Genomic DNA, 24,134 nt, shown 5'->3' on the forward strand with positions numbered 1-24,134 from the left:
ACAACTATTAGTGAAACAGGAGAGTAAAATATCTGTAAAAGAAAATCCATTAAACTTAGTTTCAACTATTATACGATTAAAACTCTGTAAGGTTGCTAATTATACAGCAATTCTTGATGAGGTGCTGTAGGGTCAGCACTACGAACCACTAGGCCGGCAGTTCAAATCCACCAGCTGCTCCTCGGAAACCGTACACAGGGGTTCCTGAGTTGGAACTGACTCAACGGCACTTCACAGCAACAACAAAGTACAAATATTAATAGTATGGGGTGGCTTAAAAATTCATGAGTAGTAATAGTTAAAGTATTGTGAAAGTACCAAAAAAAAACCCGAGTTATGAGTCACAAACTACTGAGATTTCCCTCGAAATAATCAAGTCAAATGAAATCTGTTCATAAAAGCTTTCAAAGGCTCTTGACTCCTTTGTTAACCCTCCTGACTTAAGGAAGCGCGCGCACACGCACACACACACACACACACACACACACACACACACACACACTTCCTATAGATCCAGCAACTAATCAAGGCAAAACCAAAACCAGTTCAGAAGTACGCTAATTAATATTTATTAATTTCCTCATGCTGAGAAGAGCATCATGTTTCCTCTCAGAATATGTTCCTGAACTTTTAAAGATTTAACCATCTGGAATAGATCTGAAAGTTTACATGAAAAGGCTAAAGATGTGGAATCCTAATTCAATTTCCCCTCACATTTTAAAATAGCAGTCTGCAGCAAACATTTATTTTTAGAGATAGTCTCACTAGGGAACTGAGTAAAAAGCTATTTTGTGTTAAACACGGTGAGTTCTATTCGGTTCCATCTATCCTGATTTTAGAGTCCTGGTGTGGCACTGTAGGATAAGCACTCGATTGCAAGGTTGGCAGTTCAAACTCACCAGCAGCTCCTCGGAAACCCTACACAGGGTCGCTATGATTCCAAATTATGAGTCCGAACAGACTCAATAGCACTTAACAACAACAACAACCCAGTTTTGGAGTCATGGTGCATCACTGTAGGATAAGCACTGTACTGCAAAGTTGGTTTGAACCACAAGGCCAGTGGTTCAAATCCACCAGCTGTTCCCCGGTAACCCTATACAGGGTCACTATGAGTCGGCACTGACTCGACAACAATTAACAGCAACATCCCAAGTTTACAAACTTCAGGTAATATTTAAGTAATTTTAACCTTGTAACGCACCTATTTCTAGAACACAAAATCTACTCTACACTTCTCAGTCAGTACAAATTCTCTAAATGAGTTCTTCTTCTTGCTATGTGCCATTGAGTTGGTTCTGATTCTGTACACGGATTCTGAGAAGTGACTAAGGGTTTGAACCACCGACTGTGTGGTAAGCAGTCCAGTGCTTATCCTACAGTGCCACACAGTGAGTTATTGCTGAGTTCAAATGTGAAATTTGTATTTAATGACATAATGTTGAATTGCTTATGAATGTCATATATGCTTTCACTTGTTTCTTCAACAAAAATGTTCAACTGTACTTAGTCAATCTGACTCTACCATTTCCAGTAAAAAGTATATGGGTATCGGCCACAGTGCATTCTACTATTTTCTTCTTCTTTTTAACTTTATTTGCATCAAAGTTTACAGAGCTAATTTGTTTTCCATTCAACGACTTATACACACTTTGTTTCCTGCCATTGCGTGCAATTCCCTCTAAGGGACAGCACTCTTCCCACGTCCTCTCTGGGTCCCCACTTCCATTTGGCTCTTCTTCCTTGCCACTTTCTGCCTTCTGAACTTTGTTCTAGGGCACATGTTACCCTGTTGGCCTTGCACAGGTTTTCCTCCCTAGTGTTACTGTTCACTTTACAAACCTGTCTGCTGTTTGAGGAACGCTCCCCTCAGGAGGTGGGTTCAGTTCCAGGCTTGATGAATGAGTGTCCAAGAACCGCAGTCTTGGGGTTGCTATCAGTCTGTACTGGTCTATTTTATGACTGAAGATTTTTGTCTCTCCCTCTCTTTCCAGGAACTGCTACTCTGATCCTGAGCAGAGCAGTTGGTAGTGGCAGCTAGGCACCATAAAGTTCTTCGAGTCTGGGTCTCAGGATAGTGGAGTCAGCTGCTTACTCATTAAATACTGATCACAACTTTTTCCTTCAGGTTAACATGTCTGTAAGTCTGTCCTGGTAGAGTACAGACCTGTCCTGATAGGCTTAATGAGTGACATGTGCCTGCCACTGGTCTGCTAAAATACAAAGGGAAACAAGAAATCATGTAGTTACGTGTATCATGTTGTAGTTATGTGTATCATGTGGTATGATTAATGTTGTGGTTGCTTTAAAGCACACCCCCAAACTCCCCTCCCTTTGAATATTAGCTAGTCTTAGTGACTCGCTTCTAATAAGCAGAAGGGGGGCTGACTTAGCTTGGAGGCAAGGTCATAAAAGCTGATATAATTTCTTCCTGACTCTCCCTCTGAGGATGCTCACCTATAGAATCCCATCACCATGCTGTGAGGAAGGAACCAAGCATATGGAAAGGCTACAGGTTCCAGTGAAGGTTCAGCCGGGCATACCAGTGAAAGAACCTTCATGATTAGAGATCCCAGGCTTGAAGCTGCCTCAATTGATCCAATCCCACAGCACCACACCAGGACTCCAAAACCGGGATACTGTTGTTAAGTGCTGTTGAGTCGGTTCTGACTCATAGTGACCTTCTAGGTAGGGTTTCTGAGGAACGGCTGGTGACTTGGAACTGCTGACTTTGCAGTTCAAACAGACCTTTCAGTCCAGTGCTTACCCTACAGCGCCATGTGCTACTGTCCCCACCAAACTTTGCCCAAATTACAGATCTGTAAACAAAATAAAAGTTGTCTTGTGTTCAGCCACTAGGTTTTGTTGTTGTTAGCTGCTCTTGAGTCAGTTCAGACGCTATTGGTAGAGTCCATGAAGAGCAGGACTACTCCTCCTAGCCTGAGTACTTTACTTTTGTAGCATGAGTTGGAATTAATTTGAGGGCAGGAGGTTTTGGTTTTATTTTGTAGCAACAAGTAATAAGAACACGCAAATTCTAATCATGAAACTCAGCCATCTTATTCTTTACATTTCAAACACACCTGAAAAGAAAAACCCATTTCAAAGAAAACAAAGGTGCCCTGACATGCCTCTTCAGGATGGACACCGTAGTGACCCGATGGCTGGAGTCCCTGCATCATTACCATCAGCAACCAGCTTGCTTTATCACCTGGCTCTTGGCTTCCCACCTCTTCACACACCAGACGCTTGGCCTTCTTTTCTGTTCTGTTCATAACTGACTCCTAACTTTAGAAAACTGTTTTTATTAAACACCCTGGCTTAACTGTTGCTACTGCTACACGAGCTCCAAGTTTTAGTCACTGAACAAGTACATTTTGTCTAAACAGATAACTATGAATCTGATGCTGGAAACTAGTTCAAAGTGCTTTGATGAAGCCATTCAACTGGGTTATCAATCCAACCAAATTACCACATTAAAACACTGTTCCTTCTAACAAACACAAGGGAGGGAAATATCTTAATTTCTAAAATTCTAAGAAATGCAAGCCTGAAAAGCTAAAAGCTAGAAGGAACCTTGAAGATAAGTCTACTTTTGACTTTTTTTCCAACCAGCAGGTAACTGTCTTGAATCAAGGAGGACTTTTTATGCCATATATACTACAAATTTTTACTTCACTTGATCCCCATATGTCATCCTGCCACTCTATTCAATATTGTGCTGGAAGTCTTAGCAAGAGCTATACAGCAAGATAGGGAAATTAAAGGCATCCAAATTGGCAAAGAGGAAGTAAAACTCTCTCTATTTGCAGATGATATGATCCTCTATGTAGAAAACCCAAAGACTCAGTAAAAAAGCTACTGACCTCATTGGAAGATTCAGCAAAATGGCAGGATGTAAGATCAACATACAAAAATCAGCTGGATTCCTCTATACCAAAAATGACAGCGTTGAAAAGGACATTAGGAAAGCAATACCATTTACAATAGCCACCCAAAGGATGAAATATCTAGGAATAAATGTAACCAGAGAAACAAGGACCTATACAAAGAAAACAACAAAACACTACTGCAAGAAACCAAAAGAGACTTACAAACATGGAAGAATGTACCACGCTCCTGGATAGGAAGACTTAACATTGTGAAAATGTCAATACTGCCCAAAGGAATTTACACATATAATGCAATCCCAATCCAGATTCAAACGAGTCTTCAGAGAGATGGAAAAAACAATGACAAACTTTATATGCAAAGGAAAGAGACCCAGGATAAGCAAAGCACTGCTTAAGAAGAAGAAGCTTGGAAACCTCTCACTCCCCAACTTAAAAATTTACCACACAGCTACAGTGGTCAAAACAGCTTGGTACCGGTACAATCAAAGATACAATGATCAATGGAACAGAATCGAGAATCCAGAAATTTACCCATCCACATATAGTCAATTGCTTTTTGACAAAGTACCTAAATACATTGCATGGGGAGGGGATAGTCGCTTCAGCAGATGGTGCTGGCATAACTAGAATGCAATATGCAAAAGACTGAAACAAGACCTTTACCTCACACCTTATACAAAACCCAACTCAGCATGGATTAAAGACCTAAATGTGAATCCCAGAATTATGAAGGCCATCAATGAAAAAACAGGGACAAATGTGAGGGCACTAATTTAGGGAATACACAGACTACCAGACATTTTGAAAACTACAGAAACAAAAGTGGACAAAGTAAGATTACTGGGACATACTAAAAATTAAAAACTTAAGTGCATCAAAACATTTCACCAGAAGTGTAAAAAGGGAACCCACAGAATGGGAAAAAATCTTTTGCAATGACACATCAGACAAGGGGCTCATTTCTAAAATATATAGGAAATTATAACACCTCTACAAAAAAAAGACAAATAACCCAATTAAAAAATGGGCGCAGGACATAAACAGACACGTCACCAAGGAAGAGATCCGGGCAGCCAACAAACATATGAAGAACTGTGCACACACACAGCACTGCCCTACCTAGCACGTTTCCTGGAGGCACTTCCTCTAGCTCTTCCAGCTCTCTTCCCATCAGAAGATACAGGTTTTCCAGAGCGCAGCATGCCATGTGAGGTACCGGGGGGAGCTCATCAGCTGGGGTGGAGAAGCCTAACGGTACCTGGGCAAAGAAAACATTTGACTCAAGTTAGAAAACATTAAGTAAAAATACTTTTTAGTACTTACAAAATCATTTATATTCAAAAGACAGGGTACAGCCACATTACTTTATGAATATAATTTTTAAAGAGTGAAAACCTCTCAAACACTAAAAATTTGTCAAGGAGCTCATATAATTGTAAGCTTTCCAGCCAAGTAACATAAATTCTGCTGTGACCTGAACACCACTTTAGTTGAATACAAAATTCCTGTAAGTAACCAACCCTGCTCCACAGGGTTCCCAAAGAAGTCAACTGCTGAATCTTTCTCCCGCAAAACCGACAGTCCCTGGCTATTTACGTGAACCATGGTGTGATTTCCAGGGGCCAGCTCTAGTGACCAGTGGTTATTATGGTAATATTCATCATTACTGTCATCCCAAATGGGTTTTTATCTGATTACAGTGTCCTTCATGCATGCAGAAAGGGCTAGGGCTAGTACTGAGTAATAGATGAAAATGATTAGCTGTTAAGACGCAATAAAAATGCCATGACAGGGCAAATGCCTGTCGTGACATGGAAGAAAACATGCTATGAAATATCAGCTACAGTGATGAGAACACAGAGTACACACACAGCACAATATGCTGCAAGGCTAACAGATTTATGGTATCTCCTTATAATTAGTCTTAAGGAGATATTGCCTCAAGTTAGTCAAGTCTTGAGTTGCGTGAAGCCATCAGAAATAGGAACATAGTCAAAAAGTATGGCTACTTGGGTTACGGTTCATACATACATGGGTTTATTCTAAACAAAACATGCTTAGACATCTGTGATCAACAGATGGCGCTCAGTGTTCTCTCTGTAATATACCTGTCTGAGTTTCCTTAGGATCCAACAAAAAAAATCCCAACAACAAACAAACCAAAAGATTCAATCCAAACAGCAGTTTCATGGGCATCTGCTGGTCAGAAACAATTGAGGCAGTGGACAACACAGGGCAACCGTGGGGTTTACTATAAACAAGTTTTCAGAAAATGAAAAATTGCACTGATGAGGAAAAGGCCAGGAAAGTTGCACCTAGACATTTTTTCCCATCGCAACAATGCACCTGCTTATTCTTCAGTAAGAGCTGTCCTAGGTTCAAGCTCACCAGCTGCTCCTCGGAAACTCTATACAGGGTCACTATGGGTCGGAACCGACCCGATGGCACTTCACAACAACAGGAGAATTCTGTTGGTGAGCCTTGCCCCATCTTCCCTACAGCCGATCTTGCCCCTTCAGGCTTTCTTTTTGTTCCCCAAACTAAAACCATTTCAAGGAAACAGAATCTGAGTCCCGTGAAGCTACCAATACTGCTGTTTGGCGATGGTGTAAACTGAAAAGCACAAGATTCCTTGGACAAGGGATAGAGAGATGGAAACACCGACTTCAAAGTATACAGACCAGACAGAGGACATGTCAAGAAACAAGAGTTTTATATTTTGACATATTTATTCAATAAAAGGTTCTATGATTTTGTAGCAATATTTTTTACTTACTCTCACATAGCCTTTACATAAATATTGTAGTTGTTGTTATGTGCGGTGGAGTCAGTTCTGACTCATAGCGACCCTGTACAGGGTTTCCGAGGCTGTAAATCTTTACAGGAGCAGAAAGCCTCATCTTTCTCCGGCAGAACAGCTGGTAGTTTTGAACTGCTGACCTTGTGGTTTATAGCCTGATTCATAACCACTACGCTCCCAGAGCTCCTTAAGTACCTTGAAAGTATTCTAATCAACCAACCAACATATCCTTGGTACCCATAAGGCCAAGGTATGTTTATGATAGTGCTAAGAGAAAAGATGTCTACAATAGTTCCTTACCTCATCCTCTCAAAACCAGCTACTCTGAGACACAACATCGACAAAGTAATTACAATACAAACAGAGAGTGACTCACAAAGATGCAGTTCTGGCAAGTACATTCATAAAAACCCAGAGCGGGGAGAGGCAGTGTAGAGACCACCCACTCCATGAGAGATGGTCTTTCAGACAACATGCTATGTTCTCAATGTGCACATTCTGATAGGGTGAGAGCTTTAAAGACACTTAGAAAGCAGTAAAAGAGATGAGAGTTGGGTAGGAGGAAACAGAACTAGCCAAACACAATGTGATCATGGACTTAAAACTGTAGACAAATCTTTACAATTGTGGCACTGTAGGACAAGTACTGGACTGCTAATCACAAGGTGGGCAGTTCAAACCCACCAGCACTCATTCCGTGGGAGAAAGCTGAGGCTGTCTGCACAGCCTCAGAAACCCTGGTGTCTGGGGCTGCTGTGAGTGGCAATAGACCCAGGGACAGGGAACGGTGACAAAGTGACACAATACAAGTACACTACTTAACTGTACTTCAACCCAGCAGCAACAGACAACAAAAACTTTGAAATGCTAACTTTCATAATGCAATAAAATATAAAAGCATTAGGAATAAATCTAACCAAAAGCTATTCAGGATCTTTATGAAGAAAATTCTAAAACTTTAATGATGAAATAAATGGATAAATATACTAAGTACATCCATGGATAGGAAGATTATATATTGAAATAGTTAATGCTAAACTGATTTAAAAGGAGCTCTGGTAGTGTAGTGGTTACGAATCGAGCTGCTAACCTCAAGATCAACAATTCGAAACTACCAGCTGTTCCGTAGGAGAAAGATGAGGCTTTCTGCTCCCGTAAAGATTTGCAGCCTTGGAAACCCTGTATGGGTCACTATGAGTCGGAACCAACTCCACGGTACTTAACAACAACAACAAACTGATTTAAAGTAATTTTAATCAAAATCTCAACAGGGCTTTTCATAGTACCTAACTGTAAAACTTGGAAACCCTGTGCAGGGTCACTATGAGTCAGAACCGACTCCATGGTACTTAAACACAAGAACAACTGCAAAACTACATAGAAGAACAAAGAGATAAAAATAAATAAGACAAAATAAAACAAGATAGAAAGACTTAAGTCTTTTAGGTTTCAAAAGTTTTGGAAAGCAAGGTAGCACTGAACAGAGAAAGTAAAAGACAGAAGGAAAAATACAAGCGTTCAAGTGACTAGAAGCGTTAACTGATGGTACATGGAGGGGACTGCAATCACTATAATTAAACGAAGTATATATTTGTTGAATGTAAAACTGGTGATCTGCTTTGTAAACCTTCACTCAATTCACAATAAAAAATTATAAATAAATAAAAAAAAAAGGAAGAGAAAAAAACAAGCCAACAACAAAGGAAAAAATTGCTTGAAAAATTAAACAGTAAGAAATTGGAGAAAAAAAAATGAAATCTACTAATCCAGAAACAGACATACATGTGAAACTTAATTTATGACAGAGCAGACTAAATAGGTGATGAATGAATGAATCATGAATGAAGAATTATGAATGGTTTAGGAACAACTACTATTTGTAGGAGGAAAAACATGAAATTAGATCCCTTCTTCATAGTATACCTGAACACTGAATTAAACGCTTTTAACATGAAATTTTATGAGAAAACTACATGACTTGGGTAATTTCAAATTTTCTTAAATAACATCTTAAAAGCATAACACATATCAAATAGAAAGTGAAGACAAATCATAAACTGAAGATGAAATCTGAAAAAGATATAATGTTGGGAGATGAAAAAAAAAAACACAGAACAAATACTAAACCAAAGAAAAATACGCAAATGACCCCACAAGAGACATCTTTAGAAAAAGAGGAAACAGGTATAACCAATAAACATTAAAAAAAAAAAAAATCAGGAACATATAAAGGAAAACCACAATAAAACACCCTATCATGTTCACTAGAGTGGTGGTGGTGGTGGTGGTCATGTGCCACGGAGCTGGTCGACCCTGTACAGGGTTTCCAAGGCTATAAATCTTTATGGGAGCAGAAAGTCTCAGTTTTCTCCTATGAAACTACTGGTAATTTCAAAATACTGACCATGAGATTAGCAGCCCAATTCATAACCATTACATTACCAGAGCTTCTTGCTCACTAGATTGGCAACAATTAAAAGTTTGGCAACACTAAATTTTGGTGAGGATGTACAACAATTAGAATGGTTATGTACTCCTACCACAAGTACAAACCAGAAGCACTTTGGAGGACAATTTGCAATTACCCAGTTAAACTAAAGCTCTGCATACTAATTACCCAGGCATTTCCCCTTATGGTGTACTCCCTAGAATCTCCTGTAAATGCCCCCCAGGAGGTAAGTACAAAAATATTCAGGACAGCATCATTTAAATTAATAAAAAACAGCCCAACTATAGACGGACAGGAAAATTAATACATAAAATAGGCATTTAGATGATGGACTACTAAGGAGTGTTGAACAATGAATGAGCTCCAGGAATCAGCATCAGTACAGGTTTGTCTCAGTCTCACAGTGATGAGTTCAAACAGAAGTAGAAGAAAAATAAAGTCAGTAAGATCCCTTATATACAAAGCTTGGAAACATGTCAGTTAATGCTATTATCTTTAGCTTCACTGGATAATTGCAAATTGGCCTCCAAAGTGGTCTTGACTGACACTCGTGGTAGGAGTGCAAAGGCTGTCAGACTATAGAGAAAGGAGGAGGATGTGACAGACTGGCTCGACTGCCAACAACTTGTGTGAGCTCGGAATAGATCCATCCCCAGCCAAGCATCCAGCTGAAAAGACAGCCTGGCCAACACTTTGCAGCCTTGTGAGACTCAAAGCCATGTCAAAACTCCTAACTCAACAGCAACTGGGAAATGATGTGCATTGGTTTAAGCTGCTACATGGCATGGCTGATGACCACGTTGGTCACTGATAAGGGGAAGAGGGGGAAAAACAGCAATGAAGTTGGGCGCTAAGTCTGACCATATTCATTAGACTCCTGTGAACCCGGGTAGAGAGACCTGGTTGGCCAGCAGTATGGCAAGACCTGGGGTCTCCTGGGCCCAGAGGCAGTGACATGGCCACAGAAGATTTGAGCGGAGAGTGAAGCGTCCAGCTGATATGAAGTGAGGGGAGATGCACAAGAACACCCATACTTTCAGATAGCACCCACTTGACCAGGCTTCAATGGCTGGATGATCAGAACTTGACTAGAAGAAAGAAGAGGAAAAAAAATAACCCGCTACAATTGGATGAACTTTACCTATACTTATGGATGTAGTAGCTCAAAAAAGGGAACAAATCATTACAGCAAGGATCACTCCCACCCCATCGGTACACAGGGTTGAGAGGGATGGGCAACTTAACACATTGGCTACCCAAATTGGGGGGGAGGGGGGGTTTACAAAGGAGCTCTGGTAGTGGTTACGAATCAGGCTGTGAACCTTACGGTCAACAGTTTGAAAGTACCAGCTGTTCCGTGGGAGAAAGATGAGGCTTTCTGCTCCTGAATAGATTTACATTTAGAGCCTCGGAAACCCTGTACAGGGTTGCGATGGGTCGGAATCGACTCGACAACACTCAACAACAACAACAGCAAGAAGTGACTGGCTTATAAGCTTTCAAGAGGAAGCCTAGTTCCAGACAGGGTGGGGGTGGAGGAAGGCAGAATCTCCAATGAATGATTTCCACCCTGTTAGGACAGGGCTAATGAAAGGAGATGGGAATAAGACTCCTGTGGTACAATAGTGAATAACTGCTATCAGGACTGAATGTGAGGGTTGGAAATGTAAAGGTAGATGTTTTGTAACAAAAAGAGGGGTGTGACTGGTTTTGCAGTCCAGAAGCGGAGGTCCCTGGGACCATCAAGTGACAAGAGCAGAGTGCAGGACCCTACCCAGAGAAGCAATGATGTCAGAAATGGAGGCAGAGATGATGACTTGGACATAAGGAGCGGCTGGGGTCACTGGACTCAGGGAGGGAGAGGAGCTGTGTGCTGACAGCTGGGAGCCAGGCCTGTGGGGTGTTTGATGATGCCTGGGGGGGATAGTAATCATTGCAGTGAAACAAAATACAATAGGATGGATGTAAAACTGATGTTCTCCCATGTAATCCCACTTAATTCACAATAAAAACTTTAAAAAACAAAACCAAAATTCTAAATAGGTCGTGACCGCTATGGTACATCTAAAATGTTTCACACTGTTAGGTTTCATGGAGCTTGAACTACTGAAACACGGAGACATTTGTGCTGTGGGCTCCTTTGATCATGCCTGTTTGAGTCATTCGACACATAAACCATTGATTTTAAGCTTTTGCTCCTCCAGAGCAGATGGAGATTAGGCACAGAAGATAAATCAGAAGACTCCTGGCATCTGTGGTGTCCAACAAATCAGTGGCCCAGTAAACAGAAGTTTCTTACTCATTTGGTCAGTTTAGAGAGTAAACAAAAGAAAAAAAATTAACCAATACTTGACCTTTCCTGAAAAGCAATAAAAAAAATCAATTTCCTATGGCATCAAATTCAAACCAAGACGTTAAGATTATCGTGTGTGTGTGTGTGTGTGGGGGGGGGGGGGAGCTTTAAGAAGTTTGTGGAAAGATTCCATTATCTTGTAATCTCATTTTTCCATAAACTTTTTGAAGTCCCTCATGAATGGAATTTTATACACGCTATATTCAGCCTCCCACAGAGTATGCCCCTATCCACACCACTCTCAAGGCTCCTGCCTGATAAATCAGAAGCTGCCATAACCCAGCAAAGATGGCTTAAACCCCATTTAGCATTGCAACCTCCCAAATTGAGTTAAGTTGCTGAAGAGCATACACAGCATCCAAACGGTGGGTAAGCTGATGGCAGAGACTTCCTTCGACTTCCACTTCCTAGTACTTGTATGCAGGTCCAGCGGCTCCACTGGTTGACCTGCAGACAGCTGGCCACTGGGCCCAGAAGCAGCTTCCAGCCTGGAGGGGAGCACGTGCTTTCTGCTCCTGATGCTGCACATTTCCTCCTGTCAAGTTCCTGACTCACATCCTAACTGGCTTCCTGGACCTCTGGCGTCTTCATCATCACGTGAGCTTCACTATTTAATTCGAGGGATACACTGTGCTTACTTCCAAAAGTATTCTCAGACAGCTCTTGCCTGTGGTCTCTGTTTGCCCTTGGGCACAGGGTTTTCAGATGCTGGCTGTCCACCTGGTTACAGACCCTCCTGAGCAGGTACCTAGAATCTGCATGTCATGCAGTAACTGCCTCCTGCTGGCTGACCACCTATGCCTTCGGCCCTAAGCACCCAGTTACTGGATCGCCCACCTTTCTTAGCGATCAGACACTGCCCGGCTCCGTATGGCTTCATCTCTGACCAGCTCCTTCCTCTACCTCACACAGTACTACCCCACACTAGCCTTGAAGAGAAAAGCCAGATAGTTAAATTAGGTCCTGAAAATGAAGTTGTATATGGGAGCTTCACAAAGTTTGTGGAAAATGGAATTGAATGGAATTTCCCCCAAAACGTTCTGAAGCTCCCTCATCTACTGGGTTAGCTTCCTGATACATTTGATCATAATATTTATTACCTTTCTACAGACAAAATTAAACTATGAATCCCAATCACTGTGAAAAGACATTAGAACCTTGAGACACTATACTAATGCTTTCTTCCGATTCTTACCCGATTCAAAAACTCAACAGGACTGTATTTGGGCCCCAAGACAAACATTTTCTTTCCTCTTTGAGCCACACCACTGAAGACTCGTGCAAATGCAATGAAACACTCTTCTTTATTCTCTCCCTCAGGCACGGCTTTAGGGGCCATACTCTCTGCCTGCTGCTCACCACCTGCTGGAATCAGAGGGAAGAGTTAACACCACAAATCTGACCCAGATTCAAGACAGAAACCCCAAGAATATTGATAAAAGCTACAATAAAAGCTAAAATCCCATATGCTAAAGGTTGAGTTTCCCAAGGTAAGAAAAACGCCAAGCACCTCACACCAAAGTCTGTTCAGGAAAGCTCTACCTCTTGACTCTACTTTTGGTTTTGTTTCAAGGGCACTCCCATCCTGTGTGGGCTCCACGGCTACCTGCACCGCCGCCACCATCAGCTTCTCCGCATGCCTCTGTCGCGCACGCTCACGCCTCTGCGCAATTTCTTCTTGAGTGAGAGGTCTACAGGATATCACAAATATGTTAACAGCTGGCAACATCTGGCATCTGTCAATCGGTTCAAGTGGGGAAACAAGTACTGATGTGGCAGAAGAGACACCGAGCAGCCCCCAGCTCCTTAACCGGCAGAGGGTTCTCCAAGTGCTCTCTCCAGCTGCAGCGACAGGAGAGAGTGTCGAGCAGGTTTTCTGTGAGGCTGCTCTCTGTCCCCAGCTATTTTGAGCTTATGAGCTGACATGCAAGACAACCTTTTGTCCTCAGATGGAGCTAAGCACAACAGCATGAAACCTTTCTTACATCCCCATATTCCTTCTGGATGAGTCAGAGAACAGGGGGAAAGAAGGGATCGAGTAAAAGATATCAGGGCTCTGAACACCCCTGCTGAGAAACAAGCTCAAGGGCTCAATAAGGAATTTAGATTTCCCCTCAAGTACCAAAATTGAGTGCAGAAGTATGGGTTCAAGGTCAAGCTGAGAAATGGCAATTCAGCAGGACAAACAGGTCAAACTGAGACAATCAGCCATAGCGTAATGACCCAGGAACCATCACCATGGAAACGGCAGGGTATGTGCGTGCCCGTGTGCAGAGGCTCAGATGTTTGCTGGATGTTGGGCAAGGAGGCGCGGAGGGGCAGGAACTAAGGCATTCTTCCTACAGAGTTAACCTCATGTCTGTCAGTTCACAGAGAAGGCGCTGCAGCTTTAACACCAAAGGGGGAGCCTAAGGTGAATTTAATGAATTTAAACGAACATTCCGTTTGGGAGTCTGGGAGGTAGAAACAAGAAAACACACAAATCCCCAGAACTTGGCTCGTTTCCCATGTTGGGATCCTCATGAAACCCCACCAGCATGCTAAACCTCAAGACAAATGCAAGACCAATGGTGCCCTGACGTTGGGAAAACCTCAGTTTCTTTAGGCCAGTACTCTGGGACTCAGAGCTTTGTCTCTGTACCCTGTTGGCCTTCACCTTTGGCAATCAGGATTACTGCTTTCCTTTCCGCTCTCTGACTTGAGAACTGGCTGATACCCACATCTCTCACCTTTCTAAATCACTTTTCTCTCCTCTTTCCTTTAGCACTGAATACAGAGCACTCCCCACCTGCACTCACTCCATGGGAGCTACTCCGAAAGGTGATTGTCCAGATCCCAGCTGCCCAGTGCTATCCTCTCAAATGCCTCTCCGCTACACAAGACTTTTCATGGGGACTGAGCGCTAGTTTTGACTCCTTTAGCACCTGCCCCTCAAAATGGAAGAGTTGAGCTCTAGAAGTTGGTCTCTTCTAGTCACACACCCCTCCAGTGTAGGTAACAAGACTGTGCCGTAAGCTATAAAACACGAGACACAAGTCCTTGAGACACAACTGGTCAAGAACTGCTAGGCAATCCAACTGGGAAGATGAACGATCACGGCAAGTGACAAGTTCCTCTTGACCGGAAGCTCTAAATGCTAGTAGGCCTTTCAAATGCTGGATGAGACTGCTTCCTTGCAGTACTGAGCCATGGCCAGTGTTCAGAACTCTGGAGCAAGATCCAACAAATCGACTTCCCTCCCTTTCCCTTAAAATCATCTGCACCCATACCCTTATCCTGGGTCCTCTTCTCGAGGTGAACACCCAGCTGTTCCTTCAACTTGCCCTCAGATGTTTCTAGAGTCTTGATAAAAACTTTTAAGAGTATCTGAAAAGTGTGAGTTAAAACACAAATGCAGGAACACATTATTACGAGGGCACAATGTGTATCAGTAGGTTACCATCTCAAGAGGAACAGCCTCTTCCAGTGAGGTTGCCACAAGGATCCAGGCACTGTGTCCATCACTTCACATATACTATGTTTTTGTGAAGTGCTGTCAAGTCAGTTCTGACCCATAGCAGTCCTGTATAGAGTTTCTGAGGAGCAGCTGGTGAGCGTGCACTGCCAACCTTAAGGTTCAAAGTGACTTTGCAGTCTAGTGCATTAACTTGCAGCGCCACACCAGGATGCCTATATATACCACAGAAGATATTATCACAACAGTGAAATCAGGTAGATACTAGTGACCCGATTTTACAGATGAAAAAATGGAGGCTTACGTAGAAAGTTTATGTGACTTGACCCAAAGTCACACAGCCAATAAACAGAAGTGCCATAATTCAAATTCCGATCCATCTGACTCCAAACTCTACGCTCAGTTATCACCAGTCTAAGTCTCCCATTCAGAAGGAATCAAAAATGACAAAACCATCTTCTTAAGTCAATGTGATTTCAGGTTAGCTTTGGTTAGAAAAGATACATATTCATTCACCTCATATATTAAATTCCCATTCTATATAAGTTCATGACAAATGATCAGGAATAAATTAGTAGTATATCCGTTAACATCAAATGTACAAAGGACTGATATCCATTTATGTACTGATCACCAATCATCCACCAGTTAATACCTACCAGGTGCCAGGTACTGATGCAGACACGAGGACAGTGGTAGGAGCAGCAGGGGAACAAATACACAAAAGAGAAGTCAGTGACTTCGGACGAAGGGACCAGACCCTCAGGAACAAAGACAGGACATCAAGTGACAGAGAGACAGAGTGATCTTGGAGTCCTGAGCTTTAGAGGATGAAACAGAGAGATGGACTGTGTGCCGGCTGGAAGAGGATGCTGAATAGGAGCAGCGAAAGAGACAAAAACTCAGGTGGGCTTGTCAGCTGCAGTCGAGCTGCGAGGACACCTTGAGCGTTCACTAGCAGCTGGCGACACAGTGGTCTGCAAGCCCAGGGTGCTGCTGGAGGCTAGCAGCCAGGGGAGTGCCGTTCTCCCTTGTTCACGAGCCCTACTGATAGCCAGGGGTGTGGCCAGTCCTTCCCTTTGCCAACCCAGCAGCCAGTAGTATCCCCTCCCCTCCCACACAGCTTCTACTCCGCCTGAGGTCAGGAGCTGGGAGAGCTCCTGCTTCCGTAGGAGTGTGAACCCACCCGGAACTATACTACACAGTGAACAGAGAACTGCATTCAGACTTCCAGTCTTTACCCCATCCACCAGGAGACAGGTGGTAAGATCCTGACAACACAACAATATATAATCATCAATTCAATATAAGTAAGGCGATACCACAATGTCTCAAAGACATCCATTTCAGCTTACAGAAGAAACAAGTGCCCAAAATACAGTCAGAAAATACACTACCAGAAATGGTGTCAGAAGCACGGGATTACTGTTGTTTAAGTACCATCGAGTCGGTTCCTCCTCATAGTGACCCTGTATAGGGTTTCTGAAGAGTGACTGGTGGGTCCGAACCGCCAACCTTGTGGTTTGAACTGGAAAATCACCAAGACATATTATCATCAAACTTTTTAAGACCAAAGACAAGGAAAGAATCCTGAGAGCAACGAAGTTACCTAACCAAGGAGAACTAGTCAGACTAGACTGATATCTCAGCAGAAACCATGCAGGCAAGAGAACAGTGGGATGACATATAAGGGGGAAAAACTGCCAACCAAGAATCATACACCCAGCAAAATCGTCCATCAAATAATATGGTGAAATTAGGGAATTTAACAGAAATTAAAAGATTTTGTAAAATCAGACTAAGCTTACAAAAAAATACTTAACAAGAGTTATCCGGACAGAAAACCAAGAACAAGAGACAAACACCTGAGACTAACACGTGTGACCGTACCACCCAGCACTCACCCCAGATACAGAAGTATCCAAAGTAAAACAAATCTACAGACTGAAAACAGGGAACTACAGATACCAGCAGTTTGCAATGACAGCAACAAACCATGAGGTAAAAGAATAATGTAGTCAAGGAACTTCCAGATAAAGATGAAATCAGGTTGATTTCAAGAAAACAAATAAAAATGAACCTACTGTAACCCCAAAACTTGCCCTAGCCGAATTCCCACCTCTAACACTAACCCTAGTCCTAAATATAACCCCAACACTAAATGAAGCCCTAGCCCTAGCCTAGATCTAGTCACAGTCCTAACCCTAACTCATTATTCCTACACCCACCCACCCACCCCCTTAAAAAAAATTATCAAAGAGAAGATCTCACAGACAATATAAAAACAATTATGGAAAATTACAAATAATTGGATGCCGATAAATTCAGTAACAATGAGAGAGACAAGTTTCTTGGAAACACCACTTCCAAACCTGACTTGAGAAGAAACAGAACCCCTGAGTAGTAGCTGTGTTATCTCTTAAAGAAATCCAGTTAGCAATGAAAGGCTTCTCACAAAGAGAAGTCCAGGCCCAGATGGTCTCACGAGGTGGCAAAAGCAATCACAAGGAAGAATTAATGTTAATGCTATAAACACTTGTTTTGTTTAAAGTGAAATTATCAAGGATTTATATGACGTACTCCTGGTGCATCCAGTGTTTGTTGAAAACAAGTAATTCCTTTGTAAGAAAACTGGGTTCTACTAGTAAGCGAACAGGTTTGGAGAGGGACTATTTAGGCTAAGCTGAACTAACAACACTTCATGAAGCGACAGTAGTTACCAATACCAGAGGTGAGAATGAGGAGGGAGATGAAGTTGGAGGCGAAGGAAAAGGAACAAGAACACTGCCCCATTCCGCCTAAGGATTTCCAACAGAACGTTTGTGCTCTGGACTGTGTGAGCTTGGTCAAGAGACAGGTGCATAGAGTCAGAGACAGAGGGAGCGGGCAGTCTGCAATTGGTACCACACTATCAGGTAGCTAAGATGATGAGAGTCAGCTGACCAAGAAGAAAAGTTGCATCTGTGTGAAGAAAACATCTCATTACTAGAAGGTGCTAGTTCTCAAGGAAGTGAAAGTAACAAAATAGACTCAGGGATTCAGGGGCAGAGAGGACATGCCTAGAAACTTCATATGGAATGTTACCAACAGAAACTTACTACCAGGTAAGCATATAATAGAATTTCTGAAAAATAAGTAGCTAACAACAGCAAATCAAAGGCTTAAAATTTTTAAAAGGCAGACAGGTTGGATGGCCACTCAGGATGAACCAGGCCAGGGGAGCCATGTAGGAAGCTGCTATAATAATGCCCATAAGAGATCATGAGGATGGGATTTAGCGGGGCAGGCAGTGGAGACACTGTGGAATAGACAGGCTCTGCAGACTTGGGGAGAAAGACAACCTCCCCAGCCTTACACACACAATACACACGGTGCAGAGACACTCACATTCACCAATTTCCACTGGAATACACAGATGAAAGAGTGCAGGCTTAGAACCTGCCTAACACGTTGCCACTACTATTACATTATTACATGTATTATTTTTCTACTATTTGCAATTACTATTTCTCTTCAAAATTGCCACCGTTAAGTGCCATTGAGTCGATTCCGACTCATAGCGACCCTGTGTTGGGTTTCTGAGGACTGGCTGGTGAATTTGAACCACCGACCTTGAGGTACACACCAAGCTTATCCTACAGCACCACACCAGGACGCTTCTTCAACTTTGTATGGGTGCAAATCAATAGTTATAGAGCCAAACTTAGCAGCTTTCTCCTACATAGCTCTAAGGATATTGTACTGTACAAATTGCACGTTACCCCAGGATTACCCAAGATGAATTCTGCATTCATCTCCACACCCTCTGCACACCCCACAAACAAATGCTATTTTCTTTGCCCAGCCCAAACGCCCCTTCGCCTTACCTTGGCTTATTCTGAGGTAAAGCCTTAGCATCAACTGCAAACATTTTGGAGACAAAGATAATAACTGGAGCAGTGTCTTCACTCCCACAGTTCATAAAAGCTAAACAAAGAGGAAGCAAAAATGTCAGTATTTTTCCCCCATATTAAGAAGCCTGATTTTTATGGGAAACAGTTAAGATGTTTCAAATATGTCATCATCTAAATACAAAAGCAGTCCATAATCGTTTATAAATATGAAAAAAAAAAAAAAACTACCCCAAAACAAAACCATCCATTTAGAAAAGTATACGGCTGCTAAGGAAGAGGAGTATTAGGATAACAGCAAGGAGAGCCGGCAGAGATGAAGAGACAAAAACAAACACAGAGCAAAGTACAGGGACTCCTACATCAACACTGATGGTTAACCTGCCACTATGTTGTTGTTGTAAAGTGCCATCGAGTGGGTTCCGATCCATAGCCACCCTGTATCGGATTTCCGAGGAGCGGTTGGTAAGCTTGAGCTACAGACCCTGTGATTCAAACCCACCCTGCAGCCCAGTGCATTCAGCCACAGCGCCACACCAGGACTCTAACCGTCCACTATGCTCGCTGTGAAATTCAGCCACAGAGCCACACCAGGACTGCAACTGTCCACTATGCTCGCTGTGAAATTCTTCCCTTACGCAGTAAACAGAGAACTGAGGGAAGCTGCCAAGGGCCAACAGACTGCAAAGTAGTTTAATAATATAAAAATGGATCGTTTCAGGGTAGACAGGGATGGGCAACTTGGACATCTGCTACCCAAAATAGGGGGGCTACAAAGGCAAGAAGTGACTGGCTTACAAGCTTTCAAGAGGGAGCCTAGATCCAGAGGGTGCGGAAGAAGGTAGAATCTCCACTGAGCAGTATCCAATCTGTCTGGACGCAGCTGATGAAAGGAGATGGGGATAGGTCCCTTGTGGTACAATAGTGAGTAATTGTTATCAGGACTGACTGTGAGGGTTGGAAATGTAAAGGTAGACGTTTTGTAGCAAAAGGAGGTGAGTGGTTGACTAGGAGCGGAGGTCACTGGAACCATTAAGGGAGAAGAGCGGAGAGCGGGACCCTACCCAGAGAAAGTGATGCCAGAGATGGAGGCAGAGATGATGACATGGAGAGATGGAGCGGCTGGGGACTCTAGACCCAGAGAGGGAGAGGGGCTGTGTGCTGACGACTGAGGGAGCAGGCTTGTACTGTCTACCCTTTGGTTGGTTGATGATGCATGGAGGGATTGTAACCATGGCAATGAAACGATATACGATAAGATGAACGTAAACCTAATGTTCTCCAATGTAAACTATCACATAATCCACAATAAAACATTCAACCCCCCCCCCTAAAAAAATCAGGCAATTAAAAAAAAAAAAGTTCATGGAAATAGAATTTAAAAAAAATGGAATTTTCCCATGAACTTAAAAAAAAAGGGATTGTTCCCCCTATTCTCACAAAATAAAGCAGACACAATTCCTTATTCATGAGAGTAGCAAAATCTCTCAAAAACAAATTAAGATTCAACACAAAAAGATGTCAATTCTGCCGACATCTCCAAGTTTTAGCATAATTTCCTGTCAGCATAGTGGCACTCCTCCCCCTACCAACTAGTAGCATACACTATATTGGAGGCACAACATCATTGGCTAGTAATTTTTTAATAAAATCATCCCACACCAAAACAATTCCTAGTTTAATGAAAGTAATCAACAAATTAAAATGAAATACGGAAAAAGCAAACTACTGGAAGTGAGAAGAAGCATACATCAGAAGTCTTACCAGAGACACTTCGGAAGCTTCTGAGGAACATAGTATAACATGCCCTGATGGACAGTTAAAGGGCCACTGCTGCAGTGTTAACACAATACTACAGAGGAGAACCAGGAGAGATGATGGCTGCTTGGCTAGGAAGGCAGACTAAAAATGCTGAGAAGGAGTTGAGGTGTCAACATACTTCAAAAGAAGAACAAGACTTACAGAGAGACGGGATGTGGGGGTGAGAGAAAAATCAGAATCAAGAAAAGTACAGGTTTGGGCCCGACCCAGTCAAAGGATGGAGGTCCGGTTACCGGATAGGAAAGGTGACAGGGAGCAGGTTTGACTTTGGGATATGTTTAAGTTTCAGAAGTTTTTTAAGCAGCCACGTAGAGATAGACTATGAAGCTGGAGTTCTGGGAGCAGATATTAATGAGGGAATTACAAGGATATGGAGAGGCTTTAGAAAATTCACAGGAAATTTTCATCATCTTTTCATTCCATTTCCCCATGAACTTTCTGAAGCCCCCTTGTATAACCGCTACTGTGAGACTGGGTGAGATCCCCAAGAGTGATTACAGAGAAAACAGTGATCAGGCGCCGTGCCTGGGACAGCCCACAGTTGAGAGAGCGAGATGGAAAGGAACTAGGAAAAGATGGAGAATAAGCAGCGAGTGAAGAAGCAGGAAGAAAAGCAGAACATTTGGGGAGCCAGGACATTAAGCAAAGAGAGTGCTTTGAGGAGGAAGGAACATTCTGCTATTATTAAGCACCAGTAACAGAGCAAATCAGAGAGGACTGACAGCCACCTGGCCACAGACTGGCCACAGAGTCCATGGTGACCTGGAAAACAGCAGTGGGCTGGTTTGGGGGAGGGGTGCAAAGCACCAGAATGCAAGCTTAAAAACTGGAGGGAACATCTGAACCACTGTTTGTAGTAAGCAGTACAGCCCCTGGAACTACTTTGTGCAGCCCCTGGGGCCACAGGCACGGTGAGGAGGCTGCATCATAGGGAACACTTCGGAGAAAGGCCTAGCTCATGATTAAGGAATGAGAAAAGAGCCGACGCCTCAGGGTCTCTGGCTCCCTACCCACTGAGACTCTGCACAAAGCTGACAAAGTGGTCATTTATAAAACTGTCCACTTGTGAAACTGGTTATTGGACACACTGGCCATTTAGCAAACTAGCATTTGGCGTACCAGCCTAATGCATCCTGGACCTAGAACCATTAACAGTGTGCTGCCTGCCAACATGCTGATCTTTTATCTCACCTGCTTTCAGGGCCTGGGTTTCCGGTGGAAGAGAGTCAAACATTTGTGATCCCGCGCACATCAATCTCTCCACTCTCTCAGCTGTAATATCAAGGGGGCTAGGAAGTTTCTGACACACCATAGCTGAAGTCTCTGTTAAGGACTCAAAGGTCTCAGCTAGTATACTCCATAGGCAAGGATTCATTGCATGCACTAAGTATTGCAGGAACGACGTATGTCTATACAGAAAACGCCAGGACTGTAAACCCGTATTATTTTACAATCACACCTCAAAATATGCATACAATCTCAAGTTGTTCACTAAAGCACAGAAATCATTCTCAACACTGAGATTCTAACACTGAGTGCCATGGAATAAGTGAGGGCCACAGAGCATAACAGCATACCTGTGACCATGACGTTCTACACATGTTTCCTACGACTTCAGTCTATAAAAACACAATAACCATCAGCCACTAGTTATGATACAAGAAGGCTCCCTATGACAGCCAGTATCCCTATGGGGTATGTGTCTGTCACAGGCCTGGTATCTCAAGCTCCCAGGACACTGTGTCTCCAGCCCAAACATGGTGTGGGTACTGCCACGTTTACACAGATCAATCAAGAGAAGACCATTTGAATCCATTTGCAAAATGACTTTAGTCAAGATAAAGCACTTCCCGTTAATTCATTAGGGGAGATGGGGTCACTAACATGACAGGAAATATTAATAAGCTAAATTCAGTTGGGACTAGAATCATATAGATCCAACATATTTACATTAATGCACTTATACATAAATCTCATGCCAAAAGTTTTATTTTTACACAATTACTATGCAAATGTTTTTAAAAAGTCTTGAAAGAAAAATTCATTAGTATTAGTACGAATACTGACTAGTATTAGCTTATTAATGTTTAAAGTATTAAATACAATTTCATGCAATACGTTAAATAACCACAGAACACTTACTCTGAACTGGGATCCATTACTTACAGAGAATTTCCTGGTTCCAAATACACATTTTTTTTTCTTGTTTTATCAAAACAATGATTTCATTAAAAGCCACTAAAATAAAGGATACCGAGGACAGCATGGGATATGGGTAGCCACTGACTGCAAATGGCATTGATCTGGACTTTAGGATCGGAATGACGTGCCTCCCGAGCTCCAATTTTTAATCCTAAAGAAGTCACTATTTTATCAATTTTTTCTTTGTCCCTATGAAAGCAAACAAGATATTTAAAAAAAGAGAGACAGAGAGATAAGAGAGGGCAGTGATGGAAAAGAGCTCAGCATTATCTGAGTCATTTAGTCCTAAATATTTTTTTCATTGTTGTTGTTAGGTGATGTCAAGGCAGTTCTAATTCAGAGACCCTGGGTAGGGTTTCTGTGGCTTGAAATCTTGAGGAGCAGAAAGTCTCATGTTTCTCGTGGGGAATGGCTAGGGAGTTTGAACTGTCAGCCTTGTGTTAAGCTGTCCAGCTTATCCTACAGAGCCACAGCATTCCACTTTTTCTATCAAAAACTAAACATATTGGCAAGGGCTCGTGGCACAGTAGAGGAAGCTCAACTTACATCCTTCATTCCTCTAGTGGTACACTCTCAAAGAAACCTGTCTTTAAAACGCCTCTTAAAGCATCACTCCACCATCTACTTAAACTGGGTAAGCAGTTTTAGAAATAAATACTAAAAAAGTCATTATTCTCACTTCACAATAACAAAAAATAAATTTACTAAAGCAAACTTTCTTTTCTACTTGTATCAGTCAAGTTATTTGTCCCATTCCCCATCTGTGATTCTAGACATCAAGCACCTGTTCTATAACTATTATGGTTTTCCCTTTTTTAACTGGCTTTGTGAAAGTAAATGTTTCTTCCCATCCTTTCCTCTCTTCAACTCCGCACTCTACAAAATACTGCTCTTCTATCTCCTCTTCTGTCTCCTTTTACTGGGAGGCTAAACAGACTCCTTTAAATTTTATTTCCAAGCCTCATAAGCAACTCATCTATAAAGGCTCTATTCATTTTCTCAGTCTACCTCAGCTTTCTGAAATGTGACTTGGCAAACTGGAAAGTAAGGCAAATCACACTACCTAAAGTAACCCAAACACAAACCAGTGTATAACAGACTTACTTTTTCAAGACAGCATCATACAAACTCCATATATTTTCCAGGATCAACTGTACAAACAAAGGTTTCTTTCCTTTGGCCTGTACAAAAGAATGTTTAATAGCTATCTTAAATATTCATTCTTGACGTGTTTTATTATCAATGTCTCATCTTTACTTGAAAATATTTATT

The 24,134-nt window shown here is 42.2% G+C and overlaps 1 protein-coding gene across 4 annotated transcripts in view; it reads right to left on the reverse strand.

Moving 5' to 3' along the window:
- The window catches only part of EFTUD1 (elongation factor Tu GTP binding domain containing 1), a 162,341-nt gene that overhangs the window by 113,952 nt on the left and 24,255 nt on the right, over nt 1–24,134 (reverse strand). For 2 of the 4 annotated variants that reach the window (XM_006870919.1, XM_006870921.1), the window contains 7 exons: nt 23,967–24,043; nt 22,915–23,051; nt 21,852–21,974; nt 18,816–18,915; nt 13,038–13,186; nt 12,691–12,857; nt 5,013–5,151 (listed from right to left, as the gene is read on the reverse strand). In XM_006870919.1, the coding sequence (XP_006870981.1) occupies nt 5,013–5,151; nt 12,691–12,857; nt 13,038–13,186; nt 18,816–18,915; nt 21,852–21,974; nt 22,915–23,051; nt 23,967–24,043 (892 nt within the window). Of the gene's footprint in view, nt 1–5,012; nt 5,152–12,690; nt 12,861–13,037; nt 13,187–18,815; nt 18,916–21,851; nt 21,975–22,914; nt 23,052–23,966; nt 24,044–24,134 lie in introns of all 4 variants that reach the window. The other 2 variants (XM_006870922.1, XM_006870920.1) reach the window with 1 other exon arrangement.

This window comes from Chrysochloris asiatica, unplaced genomic scaffold, assembly GCF_000296735.1.
Source record: "Chrysochloris asiatica unplaced genomic scaffold, ChrAsi1.0 scaffold00156, whole genome shotgun sequence".
Classification (NCBI taxonomy): Eukaryota; Metazoa; Chordata; class Mammalia; order Afrosoricida; family Chrysochloridae; genus Chrysochloris; species Chrysochloris asiatica.